This window comes from Grammomys surdaster, unplaced genomic scaffold (genome assembly GCF_004785775.1).
Source record: "Grammomys surdaster isolate TR1022 unplaced genomic scaffold, NIH_TR_1.0 141, whole genome shotgun sequence".
NCBI lineage: Eukaryota > Metazoa > Chordata > Mammalia > Rodentia > Muridae > Grammomys > Grammomys surdaster.
Window position 1 is genome coordinate 11461545 of NW_021604599.1, and position 18436 is coordinate 11479980.

General features: G+C 37.2%; 1 protein-coding gene across 2 annotated transcripts in view; it reads left to right on the forward strand.

Moving 5' to 3' along the window:
• Window positions 1-18436, forward strand: part of Tmc1 (transmembrane channel like 1) — a 157619-nt gene that overhangs the window by 130619 nt on the left and 8564 nt on the right. For both annotated transcript variants that reach the window (XM_028764094.1, XM_028764095.1), the window contains 3 exons: window positions 6574-6641; window positions 12355-12594; window positions 15883-16008. In XM_028764094.1, coding sequence (XP_028619927.1) covers window positions 6574-6641; window positions 12355-12594; window positions 15883-16008 — 434 coding nt within the window. The remainder of the gene's footprint in view (window positions 1-6573; window positions 6642-12354; window positions 12595-15882; window positions 16009-18436) is intronic.

Here is an 18436-nt window from a genome sequence, read left to right on the forward strand (position 1 = left end):
GAGAGAGAGAGAGAGAGAGAGAGAGAGAGAGAGAGAGAGAGAGAGAGGTATGCCTCCATCAATACAAAGACCTTGTGGAGGAGGAGGAATCTGAGTTGACCTTGAAGGTTGAGTAGGATTTTAAGAGATGAAGAAGACATTTCCCAGAAGAGATAATTGAAACAGGGTCCCAGAGGTGAAATTTACAGTGTTCTCTGGTCTTGCTTTAGGTTTGGTAATTGACAATTTGATCTATAAATCACTTGCCATGAATGGAAGGAAATTTTGAGATGAGGCAAGGAGACATTCCCAAGAATCTTCAGGAACTAAGAGAAAACTTGGCTATTTCTGTCATAATATGTTATTTCATTACTTCTTGGAATTCCAAAAACATAGTGAGATTATTATAAAAACATTAGAAAATTTAATCAAGTTAAATGTAAAATAAAAATCACAGTTGGATGTGGTGGCACGTGCCTTTAATCCCAGCACTCAGGAAACAAAAGCAAGCATATCTTTGTGAGTTTGAGGCCACTCTGATTTACATAATGAGGCCCTGCCTCAAAAAATAAAATAAAATGAAGAAATAAAAATAAGGATTAACAAAGGAGGAGTGGATGCAGGGGGACGGGAGGTTTGGGGGAAACAACTGGGAGGAGAGAAGAGAAAGGAAACCATGACTGTGATATAAAATAAGAAAACAATAAAATAAATAAAAACCATAGATAATCCTAGTGAGGCTATGTAAGTTATCTGAAGTAAATAATCTTATTTATATGAGCATAAATATTATGTATTTATATACTCCATTATATATTAAATATGTATATTTGTATATGTATATATACATTTCTTATAGGGATATATAATCTATGTGCCTGTTTTTGGGTACCTCCCTGGCTATGTTACCACATCTTCATATTACTAACTGCTAGACCATACCATGCAATTTCTTTGAGAACTGGGGACTGAGCCTAAGGTCTTGGTCATGCTAACTTGTGCTCTACTACCAAGTGATGACCTTAGTCCTCTATAACATAAATGTATTTATTTTTATTATCATAGATTAATTATATAAAAACTTTGGTGTTCTATGATATTTAAACATAGCATATACTACAACAAGTTTCGAATATATCTTTATCATATAAAATAAGCCGAGTTTTAATATCACATCCATTTTAGGGCCCCCTATATTTCACACATGATAGAAAATATTCAGTTCCTATTGTTATGATTCTATTTTTTTATGATGGTGATTATCACTTTCATTAATTTTTCCACTAATGACATAATCTTGTTTTTTTAAAATATGATATGGTTTTCAATGGTTTTGGGATACTCTATAGATGGATTTAGAATACTTTACAGTAGTTTATTTGTTGTCATTTGAACTACATTTTTGTCAAAATAACTGTCATGATGATATTTAATTATATTAATATAAACATCATCATAGACACATCATTGTGGTGTCCATAGATGTGTCCCTTTTGATGCATTTCCCTAATTTGCTTGGTCAAATAAAAGGTACTTTTTCTCTCCTAAAATTCTCTTTTGTTTTTGTTGTTGTTCAACAAATCAATGAAAATATCTTTACCTAGCATTTAATTTACACTGATAATAAACTTGGTAATTATAAACAGACTGAATCAAGAGGTCTGAAGAGATGAAGGATTGAATGACGGCATATGTGAACAAATTTACAATCATCTTTATATTTGTATTTTTGAGAAAATCGTTGCTGTGTTGATAACAATAGAAACAATGAGAGATTTCCTTGAGATCTGATGGAGAGATTTTCCATATACATGTATAATAGTCAGACCATCTGAGTGTAATTCTATCATTTGGCCTTCCATACCAGTCAATTTTATACAAAATTTCCTATATATAAGAAGTGTTACAAATAATTTACATTTGTAAATTATTTTTTCATTCAAAGTAAACAAGCTGTCAATGCTGTGAAGGAACTATTATTTCTACTCCATAACAAACTCCAAATAAAGGCTTCAAGACAGTTAAATCAGTGATATATAACCAGATGTAGTTACAACTAGAATCGCTGTCTATTTTACTTCAAACCATTAACCAGATTTCTACCATGTTGAATTTTCTCTGCAACCCATGATAGAGGTGGAGGATAGAAGGTAGAAGATGCTCCCTAGGTAGATATGAGGAATTCTGAAATTGCAATCAGGAAGAAAGCATGATACAGAGATAGTAAGAAGGTGTGGGTATACCTGATGGAACAAGAATGAGTGAGGAGAACCTACAGAACAGACGTTATTTGATGTTTCATGCTAGTATGTGGATAGAGTCAATCTGAAGGTAGCATGATCTTGCTTCTCAGCTAGGCTGAAGGACAGCCTCAAGGGCTGAATCATCTTAGGATTTGAAGTGCAAGCTTATCCTAGACCCATGCTACTCAAATTTAGTCATATATCAGAGTTCACACAGGGTCTAGGAGAATTTAGTAATTCTAGTCAGTAGTTCTGGGGCAGGGCCCAGATATTAACTTTTCTTACCACTCCTTGTTGACCTGCTGACCCCAGTCTAGAGACCACACACAAACACTGCTGCCCTGGATCCACAACTCGGACTGGCCTGCAGCAACAAGTGAAGTTGTTCAGCTGTGGGAATTGGAAATTGTGTGAAAATGGTCAGGAAGGTCATTGCAAAGGCAGAGTACATTGAGTCTGAGATCTTGAATTATATTTTGTAACATCTGTATGGTGGCATTCTGCTCCAGATAACTCAATTTACAGGGACACAATTGTTTTCCCCAGGGTGTTTGTCCAGTGAACCATATGTCTTCCCTGGGTAGATGCCTGATTGTAACCCACTGCTAACTCCACAAAGTATGGCTTCCATCCCCTTAATTATTATCCTCTGACCAAATACAAATGAGTCCTTCTGTTGCTTGCAGGGTAGATGTGGTGAGTTGCCACAGGTAAACTTCCTCCACTACTCTCAATACCTCATCTCAGGTGTCAAAGAGACCTGCTGTTTTCCCCCTTTGCCATGCAATCACTTTTTAATGCATTTTCCCTACTTCAGAGGCAATGAAACAATTATATTACAAATTAATTGATATTTGATGAGATATTGGTTTGATACTTAACATAGAATATTTAACTGTTTTAATACTTAAAATATAGTACAATCTCATGTTTTCAGAAAGCCCACCTCCAAAAGAATGCACACCGACTCATACACATATCTGCATAAACTATTTTGTCTTCTCATAAATGTGTCTTTTTTAGAATGGGGTGTTGTGCATCTATTCTGTAACATAATGGGTTCCATTTTTAAAGTGTTTACGGAGGAGCAATGTTTATTAAATAACTGGACTTAGATTTCAATAAATATGAGATTTGAGGTTAAAAAGGGATGCCAGAAATTTTTCTGTTAAGGAATTGGTAACCAGTTTCTGAAAAGGGATGGGTGATATTTAGACTTTGTGAGTGCTATACTCTCTGCTTCAGCCAGTAAACTCTGTTTTAATCTAAATCTGTGAGACACAATGCATGAAGGAGGAGGCATAGCTCTGTCCTAATTAAGAAAAACATTACTGACAAAAGCAGATGGCCACCCATGTTGGGTTTACAGAGTATATCATGTTGATCTCCGGCCTAATTTATTTCATCAGTTTATCTGTGAAGAAACTGGGTCCTCAAGAGATGAGTGACTGGCCCAGCTCATGTAGTCAGAAAACACTGAGACAAAGCTTCCTCCTCAAATGTAAATCAAGTTAAATGAGTGTATGTAAAGACTACAAGGACATAAAGGACACCTTGCAGAGGACACCCTGGCATCTTTTCTGTTTTCCCATCAGTTTAGATAACCAACACATTATTTCTTTACCTGCCTTTCTTGTGTTTTAGGAGTCTAGGGGATTCCTAGGGTGTTCTTCATGCTTTGTTTTAAAGATTTATTTGTTTTTTTATCTTACATGAATGTGTGAGTATATACCTGTATGCATGTGCACCACATGTGTGTCAGTACCCTCAGAAACCAGATGGTTTAATTACAAGTACCTGTGAGCCCTGCCATGTACATGTTGGGAACTAAACTGAGGCCTTTTGCCACAAGTGCTCTTGGTCACTAGCCCATCCCTCCAGCTCCTCCTTTCTTCTTTTCTAGTCAACTAGTTAAGTGTCAAATATCTCATCTAAAATGACTTTGTAGGAGAGTAAAAGAGTAAGAATCTGAAGGGTTGGGTTTGTTACATGTCCCACACTAGGCTAAATCCTGATACCAAAAGAGACCACAGTTGAAAGTTTGATTCTTGAAATGACAGAGAGAAGCTCTTCCAGGCCATTGATGGTGCAGACCACCCAAGTGAGCACTGTTCAAATGTGGACCGGAATCACATAGGCTCTGGGCAAAAAGAGCTCCAAAGCAAAAAGCATAGAGAGCACAGAACAAAGCCCTCCAGTGACAGAGAGATTTAGCGATCATAGTGTCCAAATCAATTGTTGCTTTCTTCTTCCCTCCCTTCTTCCCTCTTCCTTCCTTCCTGCCTTCCTCTCTCCCTCCAGTTCTCCCTCCTTCCCTTCCTCTCCTCCTCTTTCCTTCTTTCCTTCCTTTCTCCCTCCATCTGTCTCTCTCCATTTTTTTATCTCTCTATATAGGATCTTACCTATCCACAGTTAGCTCCTGACTTACTGTATAGACCCAAGAATGATCTTGAACATTCCAATCTTCTTGCTTCACCCTCAACATACTCTGATTACAGGCATGGACCTCCATACATGTTTTATGTTGGGACTAGGGTATAAAGCTGAGCTTTTGTGCACGTCGAGTAAGTTAGACCTCTGATCTCACTGAGCTGTTGAGATGAAGAACACTTTCTGTTGTTGATTTTAGAATATAAGCTTTGGGCTAACTGTTTTGTACCTTATGATCATTGTGCTTCCTTCCCCCTCCCCCAGAAAAACCCACAGGCTAAATATTTTGCATGAATCAACTGTCTTGAATGAGTTAATTTTAAAATTATCCACATCTTCTTTGTCTTTATTAAACACCTAATTATTATGTTTCATCTTAAATCTTATTCTGTCATGTTTTCTGTTTATGCCCTAGATCTATTTCAAGGTAGATTGCCCACATTTTTAAGTTATGAAGGAAAAACAGTATTTGGGAGTGGAAGACATGACATTAATGAGGCTGGAATTCCTAAGACTTTTGGGAAGAGGCCCAGAAAGGCAGAGCTTTGTTGGGCATTCAAATCAGAGGCCTAGTCTACTTACATATGCCTTCACATTACTTAAGTTAGTTCTTTGGCTCTTTCAGATGTGTATATAACACATACTGGTTTTTTTCTTCTTCTGCACTGTTATTTCAAATCTGCCTCTTAAGTTCTTATGTATAAAACCAATGAAGTACTCTTGGGTCAAAGTGGTATGTTTATGTGTATGTGACCATGTGCATAGATGTGTATGGATATATGTATGTGCATGTGTTGATGTATGTTTATATATATGCATATACATGCACTATGTGTGCATACTAATATGTGTGAATTTATGTGCACATGTGTATATGTGTATGTATGTGTGAATTGAGAGATGGAGTTATTACTGAGACTGGAGAGAGTAGGTTTTGGAGTGTTGCTAAGAGTCCACCATTCTCGATGTCTGTCTTGTGTAGTATTCTTGGTCCTCTCAATTTGTATGTTGAATTTGCTAGTCTACCCTGAGCTAATCTATCTCAAACTAAGTAGGAATCAATTTTATTGGCCATGCTTATTAGCAGGAAGTCCATCAATTTAGAAGCTTTCCTAGGATGGCCAAGGTGTTACCAGGAAGACTTTGGAAGGGCTGTTCTGGGACAAATGCCTACTGCAATATATTGGTGGCCCCTCTAACAAGAGTTGCTGGACAATATTGTTTATGATATGATAACTGGATATTCAGTTTAGTGTTTTCTGTATTTTGTTATATTTCTTCTTTTATATTTACTTTATTGTAAAGGTAATTCGTATTTTTGTCAAAAATGTTAAATATACAAAATTCTGTGTCATCCTCATTTGCTGATGACTTACTGGCCCTTTTTCAATATATATATCCCTATATAGGGTTTCTTCAAAAATAATACATGAAAGTATCAACTAGACTAATATATTTTTATTTAACATAAAAGCACATTTTTCACTGATATAATAGTCTTCAAAAATGGTCACAGTTAATCAGCAACAGTATATAATGGTACAAGTATACCTAATATTGGCCACTTAAATGGTTTCATCATTTCTCATTAAATTATCAGCATTTCAGGTAACATTGTTAAGATACACTGCTACCAGTATGCTACCATCAGGTCAAAGAAAGCAAGGGATCAAATGCAAGTTGTCATGCTTGGCAGCAAGCACCTTTCCCCAATTAGCCATTATACCAGCCCTATGACTCGCTTCTAACATAAGTCTTTGCATGTTGAAAAGGTTTACACGCTTCTCATTTTATGTATTCTCATCATTATTCTAATACTATCATTAAGGGAAGCAGCAGGCCTAGGCATGTTGATGTGAAGCCACTTGTTTGGGTGCACATTCAGTTTAAGATGCTAACTCAGTGTGTATATTTTCTTTAGCCTTCATACACAGAATTTGACATCAGTGGCAACGTCCTCGCTCTGATCTTCAACCAAGGCATGATCTGGTATGTCAGCTGTTGGGCACTTAAGCATTTATGGAGAAGTCTCCAAGGACATTGTTGTAGAAGGAATTGCAGTTAGGTGTCAAAGAATACTCTCATTCTGTGAATTCCAGTCCTTTATTTTCTGAGGTACAGATAGATAGTGTGGATAGCTTAATTTCCCCCCACATTTGAAACCATTGGTCCACCAGCAGAGTTCTCCTCCAATAAAAATTAGTAGTCTAGGATCTTTATAGTGGAGTGCTTTGAAGATTCTCTTCTTTCCTCCTGTCACACCGGGATCCAATGGAAAAACATCACTCAACAATAAGCACTCCCATCATCTCCTGTAAGGAATGAACTAAGTTGTTGTACATTGCTTTGGAAAAACTGATAACAATTTCTTGTCACTACTAAGCATACTAAAAGCATACTTGATAACTATTCTTAAAAAAAAATCTTACCAAGTCAAACAGCTTATAGGAAGTTCAAGTTAAAAATAAGATCTTCATTTTGTAATGTGTTGAACAGGGCCATTTGCACAAGGGACTTTCTATTTTGATATGAGAAGATTGTCACATCTTTCATTAAGTAGAAGCATTTTCACTGTGAATTCTGACAGGTTATGATAAGTTGATAGAGTGAAAATCAGTTTTGAGCTTTTCAAAATTGAATCGCAGCATGCAATTCATTTGAGGATGATGTGTTAGAATCTGTCTCTCCCCATGGAACACCCCAGCTCACAGGCAGATACAGTGGGGCTACGTTTTCTTCCTAGAGATATGTGTTGAAGGTAGTATTTTGTGCTACCAGCTACAATGCTGTCTTACCACACATGGCAGCATAGTTTTAGTTAGCATTTCTTCCTCCTCCTCCTTCTCCTCCTCCTCTTCCTCCTCCTCTTCTTCCTTCTCCTCCTCCTCCTTCAATAAACTTTATATATTATTCAAATTCTTCAAATCATTAGACTTAATGTATTCTGACAGAGCCTGGAGCCCTCTGAGAACATAAAAACCATTTTGCTTCAGCAACATAAGACCAACCCCCAGCCTCCATACAGGACCTGTCAAATTTGTGCCTCCATAGGTGAACCAGTCCCAATAATATACAAGTTTATTTTCTTGGTAATCAGGTCAGACATGGTTAAGTATGTAACTCTAAAAAGTACTTTTTGCTCCAGCAGTCACTAAGGAGTGGAATGCATCCTTTATTGTTTATGTAGGGAGGAATGACATGGTTGTGTACCAGTGATCACTCATAGGCAGGAGAGGGAGGAAGCACCTCCTATCTACAGGTTTTGATCTTTTACCTCACGGGGGGGGGGAAACATCTGGCATGGCAGGAAGTGAGTAGCACAGCTTCTTGAGTGACATAGACTCTGCCCCTCCTACCTGTGGCATCCATACAATGCTCCCAGTGCCTCTGGACTGGTGATACTGCAGGAGTCAACTTCTGATGAATATCTATTGTGTTCTTTCAGAGCTAACACAACAGATTGGCTTAGAAATCACTTTTATTGTCAGAAAAGCCATTGTAATTGCCACCTGGATTGATTTTGCTTGTAATTTTGTGACTAGTTTTCTATTGTTCATATTACAATACTGAGAAAATATAATTTTTTTTTTGCTAATGGGCAGAAAGTTGCACGCTTAAAATCTCTGCACTGGCACTTCATGCTCATTCTTCTATGCTGGGCAGGATCTCTTATGGTGAATTTGATTAGGACTTTAAGGACAAGGGTATATAATTTTAGGAAAGTCTAGGTTTTGAATTACATACAAAATTTTGTCTGAGAGTCAATTAGGCTGTGCATAAGTGAAACAGAACACTCTAGATCTTTACAATTCAAGAAGTGATTTATGGTTTGTGAATATACCAAAGAAATGCACACTCCTGAGTCCCAGAGGCAAACTATTATCCCATTATCTACCATGAGGTCAGTACTTTGCATGGATATGCTTTGACCAACTTCCAAGAGGTTGCTGTTGGACTAGGGATGTGGTATGGTAGGAAAGTGTAAGATTTTGATTTTTTGATTTTGTAAGTACATGTAGGGAACACGTAAGAATAGCTGATTCTTTTTGCACAGGGTCCATACACACTGTGATTCTGTTACTTCATAAACATGAGGAGCTATTGCCCAATTTAACCATTTTCTATTGAAATAATCAAAACATGAAAGGGATTTTAATGTTCATTCCATTGGTGTGTGACTAGAGACATTCAGTTATTGCTTTGAGTTGAAGATTATACATTACTTATGCAGATGTCATTAAAGTGAAAACATTTGTTATGGTTTAGCTTAATTATCAATGAAACTTCTTTTGCACACTTAGTTTAATACTAAACACCATACATTTCTGCAATATGCTGAAATGTGAAAAGCACATAATACTTTTTAAAACAACAGAATATACAAGGGACAGTAGGCGTTAAGTGGTGACATGTGAGAGAAGGATTTCAGATCAATTGGGTACCTTCCATCTAGTCCTGTCATCTTTCTCCCATCATTTTTTTAAGTTATTCAGATTTGAGTAATTTATCTGTTATATGTATGGTTTTGTAGCAATAAGGGGAGCCACCAAATAAAAGACATTTCCTTTTGCTTTTTATTATCTGAGAAGAAAGCCATTTTATAAAGCTAAGACAGTATACTGATGTTTTAACTGACAGATGATGGCATTAGGTCTGCGTAAAGGACTTAGTGGGATGAATTGATTTTAAATCAGAAACCAAGATGAGAAGAGCATTAAGATCAAGGCATTGTTATGCCAGGACTTATTTTCTCTAGGTTATGCCTCTCAAGTCATAGGCTCATCATGTTCCTGTTTATTTTGAAATTATTGTGTACCTATTGTACTAGGTCAGGACTCTCTAAAGAACAGAACTAATAGAATGAAGTAGTCTGGTTGTCTCTTGACAATAAGGTCAAAGATCTAGTGGTGATTTAGTCTATGAGACGGGATTTCTCCCAGTTGCGGTCTGATGCTGCAGTCTCAGGGAGATCCTATACAGCTCTGAATTTTCAGTTAGTGCTGGCATTCCAAAGAAGTAAGTTCTAATACCAGTCAAGGATGGCTCCAGATGATGAGTTTTACAGTGAGATTAAGGACAAGCAGACAGAAAGCACAAACTTTCTTCTTCCATGTCCTTTTATGTGGGCTGCCACCAGAAAGCGTGGCTCAGATTTAAGGTAGCTGTTCTGATGTCAAATGATGCAGATTCAGGCTGGGTCTCCCACCACAAACAATCAAACCAAAAAACAAAAACAAAAACCAACCAAACAAAAAAACCTATTCACAGGTATGCCAAGTTGCTTGGGTTCTGGTTACTTCCAAATGGAGTCAAGTTGACAACCGAAATTAGTCATCACAAGTTCACAAGTCCACCTCTTGTCAACTTGACACATAATCGTATCCCTTTATATCATGTTTAACTTCGAAATGAAAATGGTAATCAAGTTATAATTATGCTTAACATAACTATTTCACATTCAACATTCAACCACAAATATATTATAGAGTAAGTGGTAATATCCCTTGAGGGACATTCTTTTGGTACTATAGATCACTTAAATGTAGTATTTGTGTACATACACACACATACACACACACACACACACACACACAGAGAGAGAGAGAGAAACAGAGACAGAGACACACACAGAGATAAACAGAGACAGAGATGGAGAGAAAGAAAGAGAGATAATTTTAGGAAAGTCTAGTTTTTTGAATTTTGTCTTGGACTCACGTTGTATATAAATGAAAGAGAACTCCTCCCATATTCACAATTTAAAGGAAATATCTGGTGCAGGGTGAGGAAGAGGTCTGATTCCATGCCTTAGCCTTACTTTAGAGATGTTTACTGATACAATAGCCTCTACCTGGAACATTGTTCTTAGGGTAGCTGAAAAAGAAGAACACAAAATCACATAGGATTGGTAAAGTATCCACCCAGAGCTTAGGTATCTTACATGTTATCATAATTTATTGGTCCAAACAAGTCATGTATACAACCCTGAGCTTAGAACAAGGTGGGCCTGATCAGCACCAGGTGCAAACTTTGTAATTCTAATTAACTGGTACAATTGGGAACTTATTGTTGTTTTGAGTTCCAACTTTATTCTTGCTAGTTTCTGGCAAAGGCTCACAGTGCTGTTTTAAACTCTATCTTCCCATTAAAACACAACTTCTTACAAAGTTTGCAGTCAGCTCACCATGACAGCATTCAAATTTGTTACTTGGCATCCTACAAACAAGCTAATTGAAGTTGTGGCAAGATTTTATATTTCAAAGGATTAACTTTAGGATGTTTCAAGTGCAATTAAGGCAGAAGATAATTTCCGTTTCCAATTTTAAAAAGTGTCTCTTTAGTCTCCTAAGCCTTCTTTGACTTAGTTCTTTAGTTTTCCCCCCAATTGTGATTAAAATACCCTACAAAAGCAATTTTCAGGACTAATAGCTTACTATAGCTCACGATTCCAGGTAATAGCCCATCATATCAGAGATGTCAAGGTAGCCGGAACTTGAAAGAGCTAGTCATATTCCAACTATAACAAAAAGCAAAGAACAATGAATGAATACATAAATAAATGTGCTCAACTTACTTTCTTCACTTACATAGTTCATGATCCCTTGCCTAGGGAATGTTGCCACCAACAGTGAGGTCTTACAACTTAATTAATGTAGTCATAATAATTCTCCACAGACATGCCCACAAGTCAACCTGATTTAAACAATTCCTCATTGAGACTTCTTTTCTGGACAATACTAGTCTGTGTTAAATTGACAGTTAAAACTAACCACTCAAACAGCTACCATGTGCATTCAGGAAGTACAAAAATATAACACTGAAATTCTGAAGGGTTTATTATAGTTGGGACAGATTCAAAATAGGTTGTCACTCTATTTATGAAAACAGAACTAATTTTATTTTGGTTATTAACTGCTAGATTGAAAAACAGATTACTGTACAAATGAATTTTCTCCTTAAGCAAAACTGAAATTAATGTTTCCTGAAATGACTAATACATCAAGTAAACAATGAAGTCACCTGAGCATCTTTAGTTTGAAATAGTATTTTATAGTACTCCTAAAAAGTCAGTTACAGAAAATACTGTGTTTTGTTGATTAAAACACACTAAATTTAAATGGAGTTCAACGAATGAGGCATGTGAGACATCAACAGCTTTCTCATTAGCTCTCAAGCAGCATAGCTACTACAAAGATAAAAATATTATTGACTACATTGGTTTTGTTTTCCTCTTTCACTAAGCAAAAATTATCAATGGAAAATGGGACTAACCCAATTTTACAGTTTATCTGAACTGAATGAGCGCCCTTAAAGATCTATTATTTGAAAACTTGTATTTGGAAACAATTAGTCAATGACAGGAGTATTGGAAGGAATTAAGTTTACTTTAAGAGCAGAAGAAATAAGGAAGCAAATGAATTGTAACATTTGTTTATTCATAGTGTTTGTATTTGCTAATGAAACATTTAGTTTATGACAATTTCTATGAAAAAATTAATAAAATACCTATAAAAACAGAGCAAATAGTAAAACTTATTTAGAAGGTGAGAGTAGGCTAGTCAGGACTATTTATAGACACGATCTTCATGGTTGTATTTGGCAACACGGTTTCTGACTTTGATAAGAAGAGCAATGTAAAATGAGCAGGTATGTACATCTTGGTTCTAAAGAGTTGGAACTGAGCAGTGTTCTGATTCCTTCCTAGGATGGGCTCCTTCTTTGCTCCTAGCCTCCCAGGGATCAACATCCTCCGACTCCACACATCCATGTATTTCCAGTGCTGGGCTGTGATGTGCTGCAATGTTCCTGAGGCCAGGGTCTTCAAAGCTTCCAGATCCAACAACTTCTACCTTGGCATGCTGCTACTCATCCTGTTCCTGTCCACCATGCCTGTCCTGTACATGATTGTCTCCCTCCCACCATCTTTTGATTGCGGGCCCTTCAGGTCTCTTGTATTTCAGATTTGACTTGGGCATAGTGTTCCTTTAGGGGTTGAAATAAGAATGTCTACTTGCTGTATAGGCTTTTTAGAAACTGACATTTTTTTTTCCATTGTTAGAAATGAGATTCTTTGATAGTCATGTCATCATGTGACATGGAGTATCTCAGACAACTTCCATCTATTGCGTCAACTGAGAATCAAAAAGGGAAAGTATTTATGCTGCTCTAGATTTTGTAAGGATAAAATATAGATGCTGGATCCAGCTGTTTCCACATTGAGATAGCCAGGAGCAAGGCCTTGACTATATTAGTCTAAACATGAATATTTTCTTGATACTAGTACATCATCACATTCACATATAAATTAACTATCATTAGATTTCATCTGAACCTTGAGAAAAAAACCTCCTACCCATTAAAAATAGGTGGGATCATTATAAAATAATGGTGTTTGTTGAAAGAGTTATGTATGTTGAGATCCAAAAAGCCTCCATCAACTGAAAATTTGCACACTCCTTAGTTCCACATCTGTATTCTACCCACACGTCCCTCAAGTCAGTAATCAAGATTCAGGAAAGTACTTTGACTCAAGTTAAAGCTAGCTTTTCTGTAGTTCTTTATGACACACATGAAAAAGCAGTTTCTGGGATCTTGAGGATGGGGTTTGATTCCCTAAAAGCTACTCATTAACCTACTGTGGGTCTCCCAGTTATCTCCACATGTTGTTACAGTCGGCATTCATTTGATATGAAAAGAAAGTGAAGGCAGGAAGCCTTGAGCATGTTAGATCCAATGCTCTGGTCAAATAGAGTTTTCCCTTTGTGTTGACACATCCAAGAGATTTAACTAAAGAAGGTTTTTAACAGAAGAAGGTTTGTTGCTTAAGATTAAATAAAAAGAGGGAATATTTTCATACTAATAATTACCTCAGTTATTGTTTTACTGGAAAAGAAAATTGATGCTAAATCAGAACTAAATCAGAGAATAGTTTAGAACTAGATAGTGCCTATTAAATTTGGGGAAACTGATGTTGATAAATATTGCTCCTTGTACACTTGTGTGTGCATGTGCATATCTCTTGGCAAGTTAGGATGAAATAAATAATGCAGACAGTGACATCTGGAGACTAAATAAGAGATTGCAGTCTTGAAGCCGAGATCTTAATTTAAGAGCAGGATTTAAAACAGAAGCCATTGAAAATTTTTCCTTTAACTGAAACTTACCTCTTTGATGTTGTATTGGAGTGTTCACTTTATCTTTGTAAGCTACATCCTAGCTGGTTTCCTGGATTCCTGAGTAACACCAACTTACACTTATTTTTTACTGGGAAACAAAAGATTGTAACAATAGCCCAGTGTATGACTTTTACCATAAGTTTCTGATTGGCAAATTCAGGTCCAATGATTGTATCACTATCCTTATTCTGAAATCAGGGAGCTCTGCAAGTTTGCAGTCGAGCATCAGAAAGAGACATATCAATTCCAATTAGATTTCTTGCCAACTTCTTGTGGAGCAAACCAATGTTTAACTCACCCCATTGTACCCCATTCCCACACTATCCTCACTTCACTCCAAGGATCAGAAAGGCTATCTGTTCTAGAACAAGACCAGGAAACACATTTCCTGTGGTTTGTCACCCTTAGAAATTAGGAGATGAGGCATTGTCCTCCTGTTGAGGAAAAGTTCCTAGACCACTTCTGGTCCCTGGTTGGGCAGCAAACCAGCAACAATGAATTTGAAGGAGGTTAATATGAAACTACAATTTTATGCTCAGATTTGAACTGTCCAGTTGCTCTCAAGTTACTGGTATGTCTTCAGTTAAGATGTCTATAGGCCACTCACCTACCCAGCGAAGCTATTTTCTAGTGCCTTCTGACAAGTTTTCTAGAAAATTGTTTAAAAAGTTAAGTAGATTTGATTGAAACTGTTGGATAACTTAAAAATTAGTTCATATTGTTATATGAAGAAAATATTTCTAATTGTCCAGTCATGTTTCCTCCAGTTGGCTTCCTCCCTCATATCTGCATTATTAATTCTGAATGGTTTAGAATTCGTGTTTCCCTGTCCTTCTCCTTATATTGCAGCAATTTTATATTTTTCTTCCTGTCAAACAATCATCCTATATAAGCTATAATGTCTAGAAACACTTAACAGTTAAATACTGTTCATGCTCTCAAGAGCCTAAAGCAATAGCACAATGGATCTATGCAGAAGTCATCAATCTGAGGTCAGACAATAGAGCCAAGCTTAGATGGAGCCTTAACAGTGAGTCCAGTGCTTGAAGTTACTGCCACCATTAGTCACTTACAGTTAGACAGCATGTGTCAGCTTTTATCTGTCCTTTGTGAAGGAAAATACTATGTTCCATAGTCTTGATAACTACTTGGGGGGCGGTCACACTATGTTTGTTGAAAGACAGTATTTGTCTAATTTGTAGGTAGGAAAACAACTCCATGTGATCTGGGGATTGTGGGGTATATCAATTTTGTCTAGATTAAAAGACAAAAAAAATAAAAGTAAACATATAAAACACTATACTAACCTTTAAACTAAAAATACATCTACTTCACTTTTCTGTGAGTTATAATGTTTTATCACAGGATCAGTATACATATTCAAAGGGAGTAACTTGGCACAGTGAATAGTTCCTCAATTCTAGACATTCTACTGTGTATTAAAATACTCTACACTCAGTTTTCTGGTTTATAGGAGCTGATTTTCCTGTAACCTAAACCCTTAGCTGGTTTTTACTGGGAGCTGTCCAGCAGCAGAGACGTGAGTGGGAAATGCTCCTCCTTCAGTAGGGTAGCTGCCTATCTAGATCTCTGATACAGTTCTGATGGGCAATGAGTAGAAGCCACTGTGTAAAATGAAATGTTAGATTATTTGTACATTTTATTCCACCAGTCTACTTCTTCTGTCTATTTTCAAAGTCAATTAAAATTGGGCGTACTGCATACTGAGTTCAGTGAGAACTTCCTCCCAGAGCAGTTGGCTCAGGAGTGATTAATTTGCCACACACAAAATAGCACTCAATCAAATTTTAGAGGTACAATATTAAAAAATCTTCTGAAGCTGTGAATAATTTTTCTAAGAGCTTTGTCTACACATGTGCGTTGCACTGAACCTGTTCATATCACATTCCTCTCTGTTAACAAAGCATGCTGCTGAATATTAGATTCTTAACCCAAAAGAGAATCTATGGAGTGTTGGAGAAATATTTTGTTATCATATTTTAACCATATTTTTTCTTACCTTTGTTTTAAATTCAATCCCCCACTACCACCACCAGTGGTAAAAACAGAATGTTTGAAGTCATTGGTGAGACCCTGGAACACGATTTCCCAAGCTGGATGGCGAAGATCCTGAGGCAGCTTTCGAACCCTGGCCTTGTCATTGCTGTCATTCTGGTGATGGTGTATGTGTCTCTTCTCAGGCTCCATTCGAGTCCCCTCTTCTCCCCAAAGTGTTGTGCTGAAACCTAACCAAATTCCCTACTGACTACATGAGGGTGGGCGCTTAAACTGCTCGAACCGTCTTCTGCTCCTGCTGTATGCGATTCACAGCCATCTGCATGTGTCTCTGCCTCCCTAGGATGATAAGATTTGTTCCCATGTAACCAAAATAATGATCAGTAAACAGCTAAAGCAAGGGAGACATAAATGCTAAATGCTAAATCTAATCAGGATGTTGAGCTTCCCTTCCCAGTGCAGCTCCCACCTCTGGTTCCATAAAGCAGATGGCTGTGAGTGCACAAATGATGAGCCTCCATGTTAATACTCCCCTTGGGGTTCCTCTGGGCTATATTTTAGGGTTAAAGGCCTAAGGAGCATTAGAAATTACTCAATTATTTTTTTTTTAAAGAGGACTGTCAGTAACTATGGATTCATAGCGACAGCATCAGAGGACTAGAGAATCTCCCAGTTTCTCTAGTCTATCCCTGCAAAGTCAGAGTGATTAAAAAAAAAAAAAGTATCAGGAAAATTCTGTTTCTATTTTTTTTCCACTGGGTTTGGACTTTGGCAGTACAAAATATGCCTGTTCTGGAAGAACCAAGTCATACATTCCCCATTTCACCTGCCAGTCCCTCTTAACGGGAAAGTCTGGGATTGCCACTGCTCTAGGTCAAGGGAAACAAGCATGAAGCCACCTCCAGGGAAGCTGTGTCTGCAATGCTGACGTTGGGTTGCACTTACTTAAAGGTGAAAGAAGCAAAAATTAGGGTTGAAACTACACATAGATTGAAATGAAGATGCTGAATTCTAACCCAGTTATTGTGACCATTCCTGTTGGTCATTGTCATGGCTATAGTCACAGAAAGTGGGGAGAGAAAGGCCCGTCTTCATTTTTTATAAATTAAGAAAGTGGCTTATAGGCCCAGCATGCTTGTTCCTAAGTGAGACACATACTAACATGGAAAAGTGGGACATAGGTTTACCCATTTTAATAAATCCAGTGTCTTCAGCTTTATTCCCTCACACTTTCCAGATGGGAGAGATAATAACCCAGGACCAAATAAACAAAGATTACTGTTGCATATCATAGAACCTTATTATGAATCTGAGACTCGGTCTTTGAGTTATACATGCTAAAAGCATTAATCACCAGCTGGCTCTTGAATTGATTTTCTTCTCCACAATTTCTTGAGCGTGTGGCTTCTGAAAGAATGTTAATAAGGATCCTGTGGCCTTCAGTTCCCAACTCTCTTTAGTAGAATAGATGAAATCTTGTCTAATACACACAGACAGACACACAACAAAAAGACAGCTTTTGCTACTCTTTTTGCTCTTAATTAGGAGACTTTTTTTAAACAAAAGGGCAACACAATTGGAATGCCCATCTCTAAAGCTGCACCAACCTGCCCCAGGAATTTACACTGCTGTTGTTTCAGGTGTCCTACAGTGACTAATTTTTACCACAATAATCTTAAGAGATAGCTGTACTATTATTACATTGTTACTAGCACATGGATGTTTTGCTTCCAAATGAAGAGGTTGATCAGTGCGACAAAGACTCCCTTCTTCCTCTTGCTTCAGTTCTTTCTGCTCATTTGGACCAATAAAGTTTGGAATCAATGGGACTATGAGAAGGACTAAAAGTCACTTGTTGGGAATGGTCCAAGGCTGTTAAGAAACTGTTGACACTGTAACATAGCACTGTGGGATACACATCTGTTGAGCCTCGTCTGTAGCTCTCCTGAGACACTTATGGCCCAATGGCAAAAAATTGGTACATCTGGCAGGCTCAGGGCATACTCTTAAAGATATAGGAGTAAATAGTATAGTCCAGATGAAAGAAGTGATCATGACATGTAAAAAGCATTCTTGGTTCAAGAACTAAAGCAGTCTAGGGTACTGAATCTGATGTGTGAGCGGTAGTTTCACCGTCCCTGACACAGAGGAAAGGCAGCAGTATGAAAGGGTTAAAAAGATGTCCTTGAAAGGGTTGAATTTCCCTCTAAGTTGCTGACTTAAAATCCAAATTGCAGTTTATTACTGATTTTTTTCCAAATCCTGTGGTCTTGTGTCCTCCTTTTAAGAGACCCCTACAATTGGTTTGGAGTTTTATTACCATTAATTAAAGCATTTTGAATTTCCCAGTAGATTATATCAAATCCACTTGGATGTTTTTCAGTGTTCACATAACATTTAAGTTACTTTTCTGTAAGTGCTGTCAGTCCTTGCTGAGGCAAGGAAGTGTACATGAGGTACACTCATTGAAGATGTACAGGGAATCACAGACCTTGAATATGATTTCTGAAAGAGAAGCTTACATTCACCTATATCCAGAAGCTTTCCAAAGAGCATTCATATTTTACACACACACACACACACACACACACACAC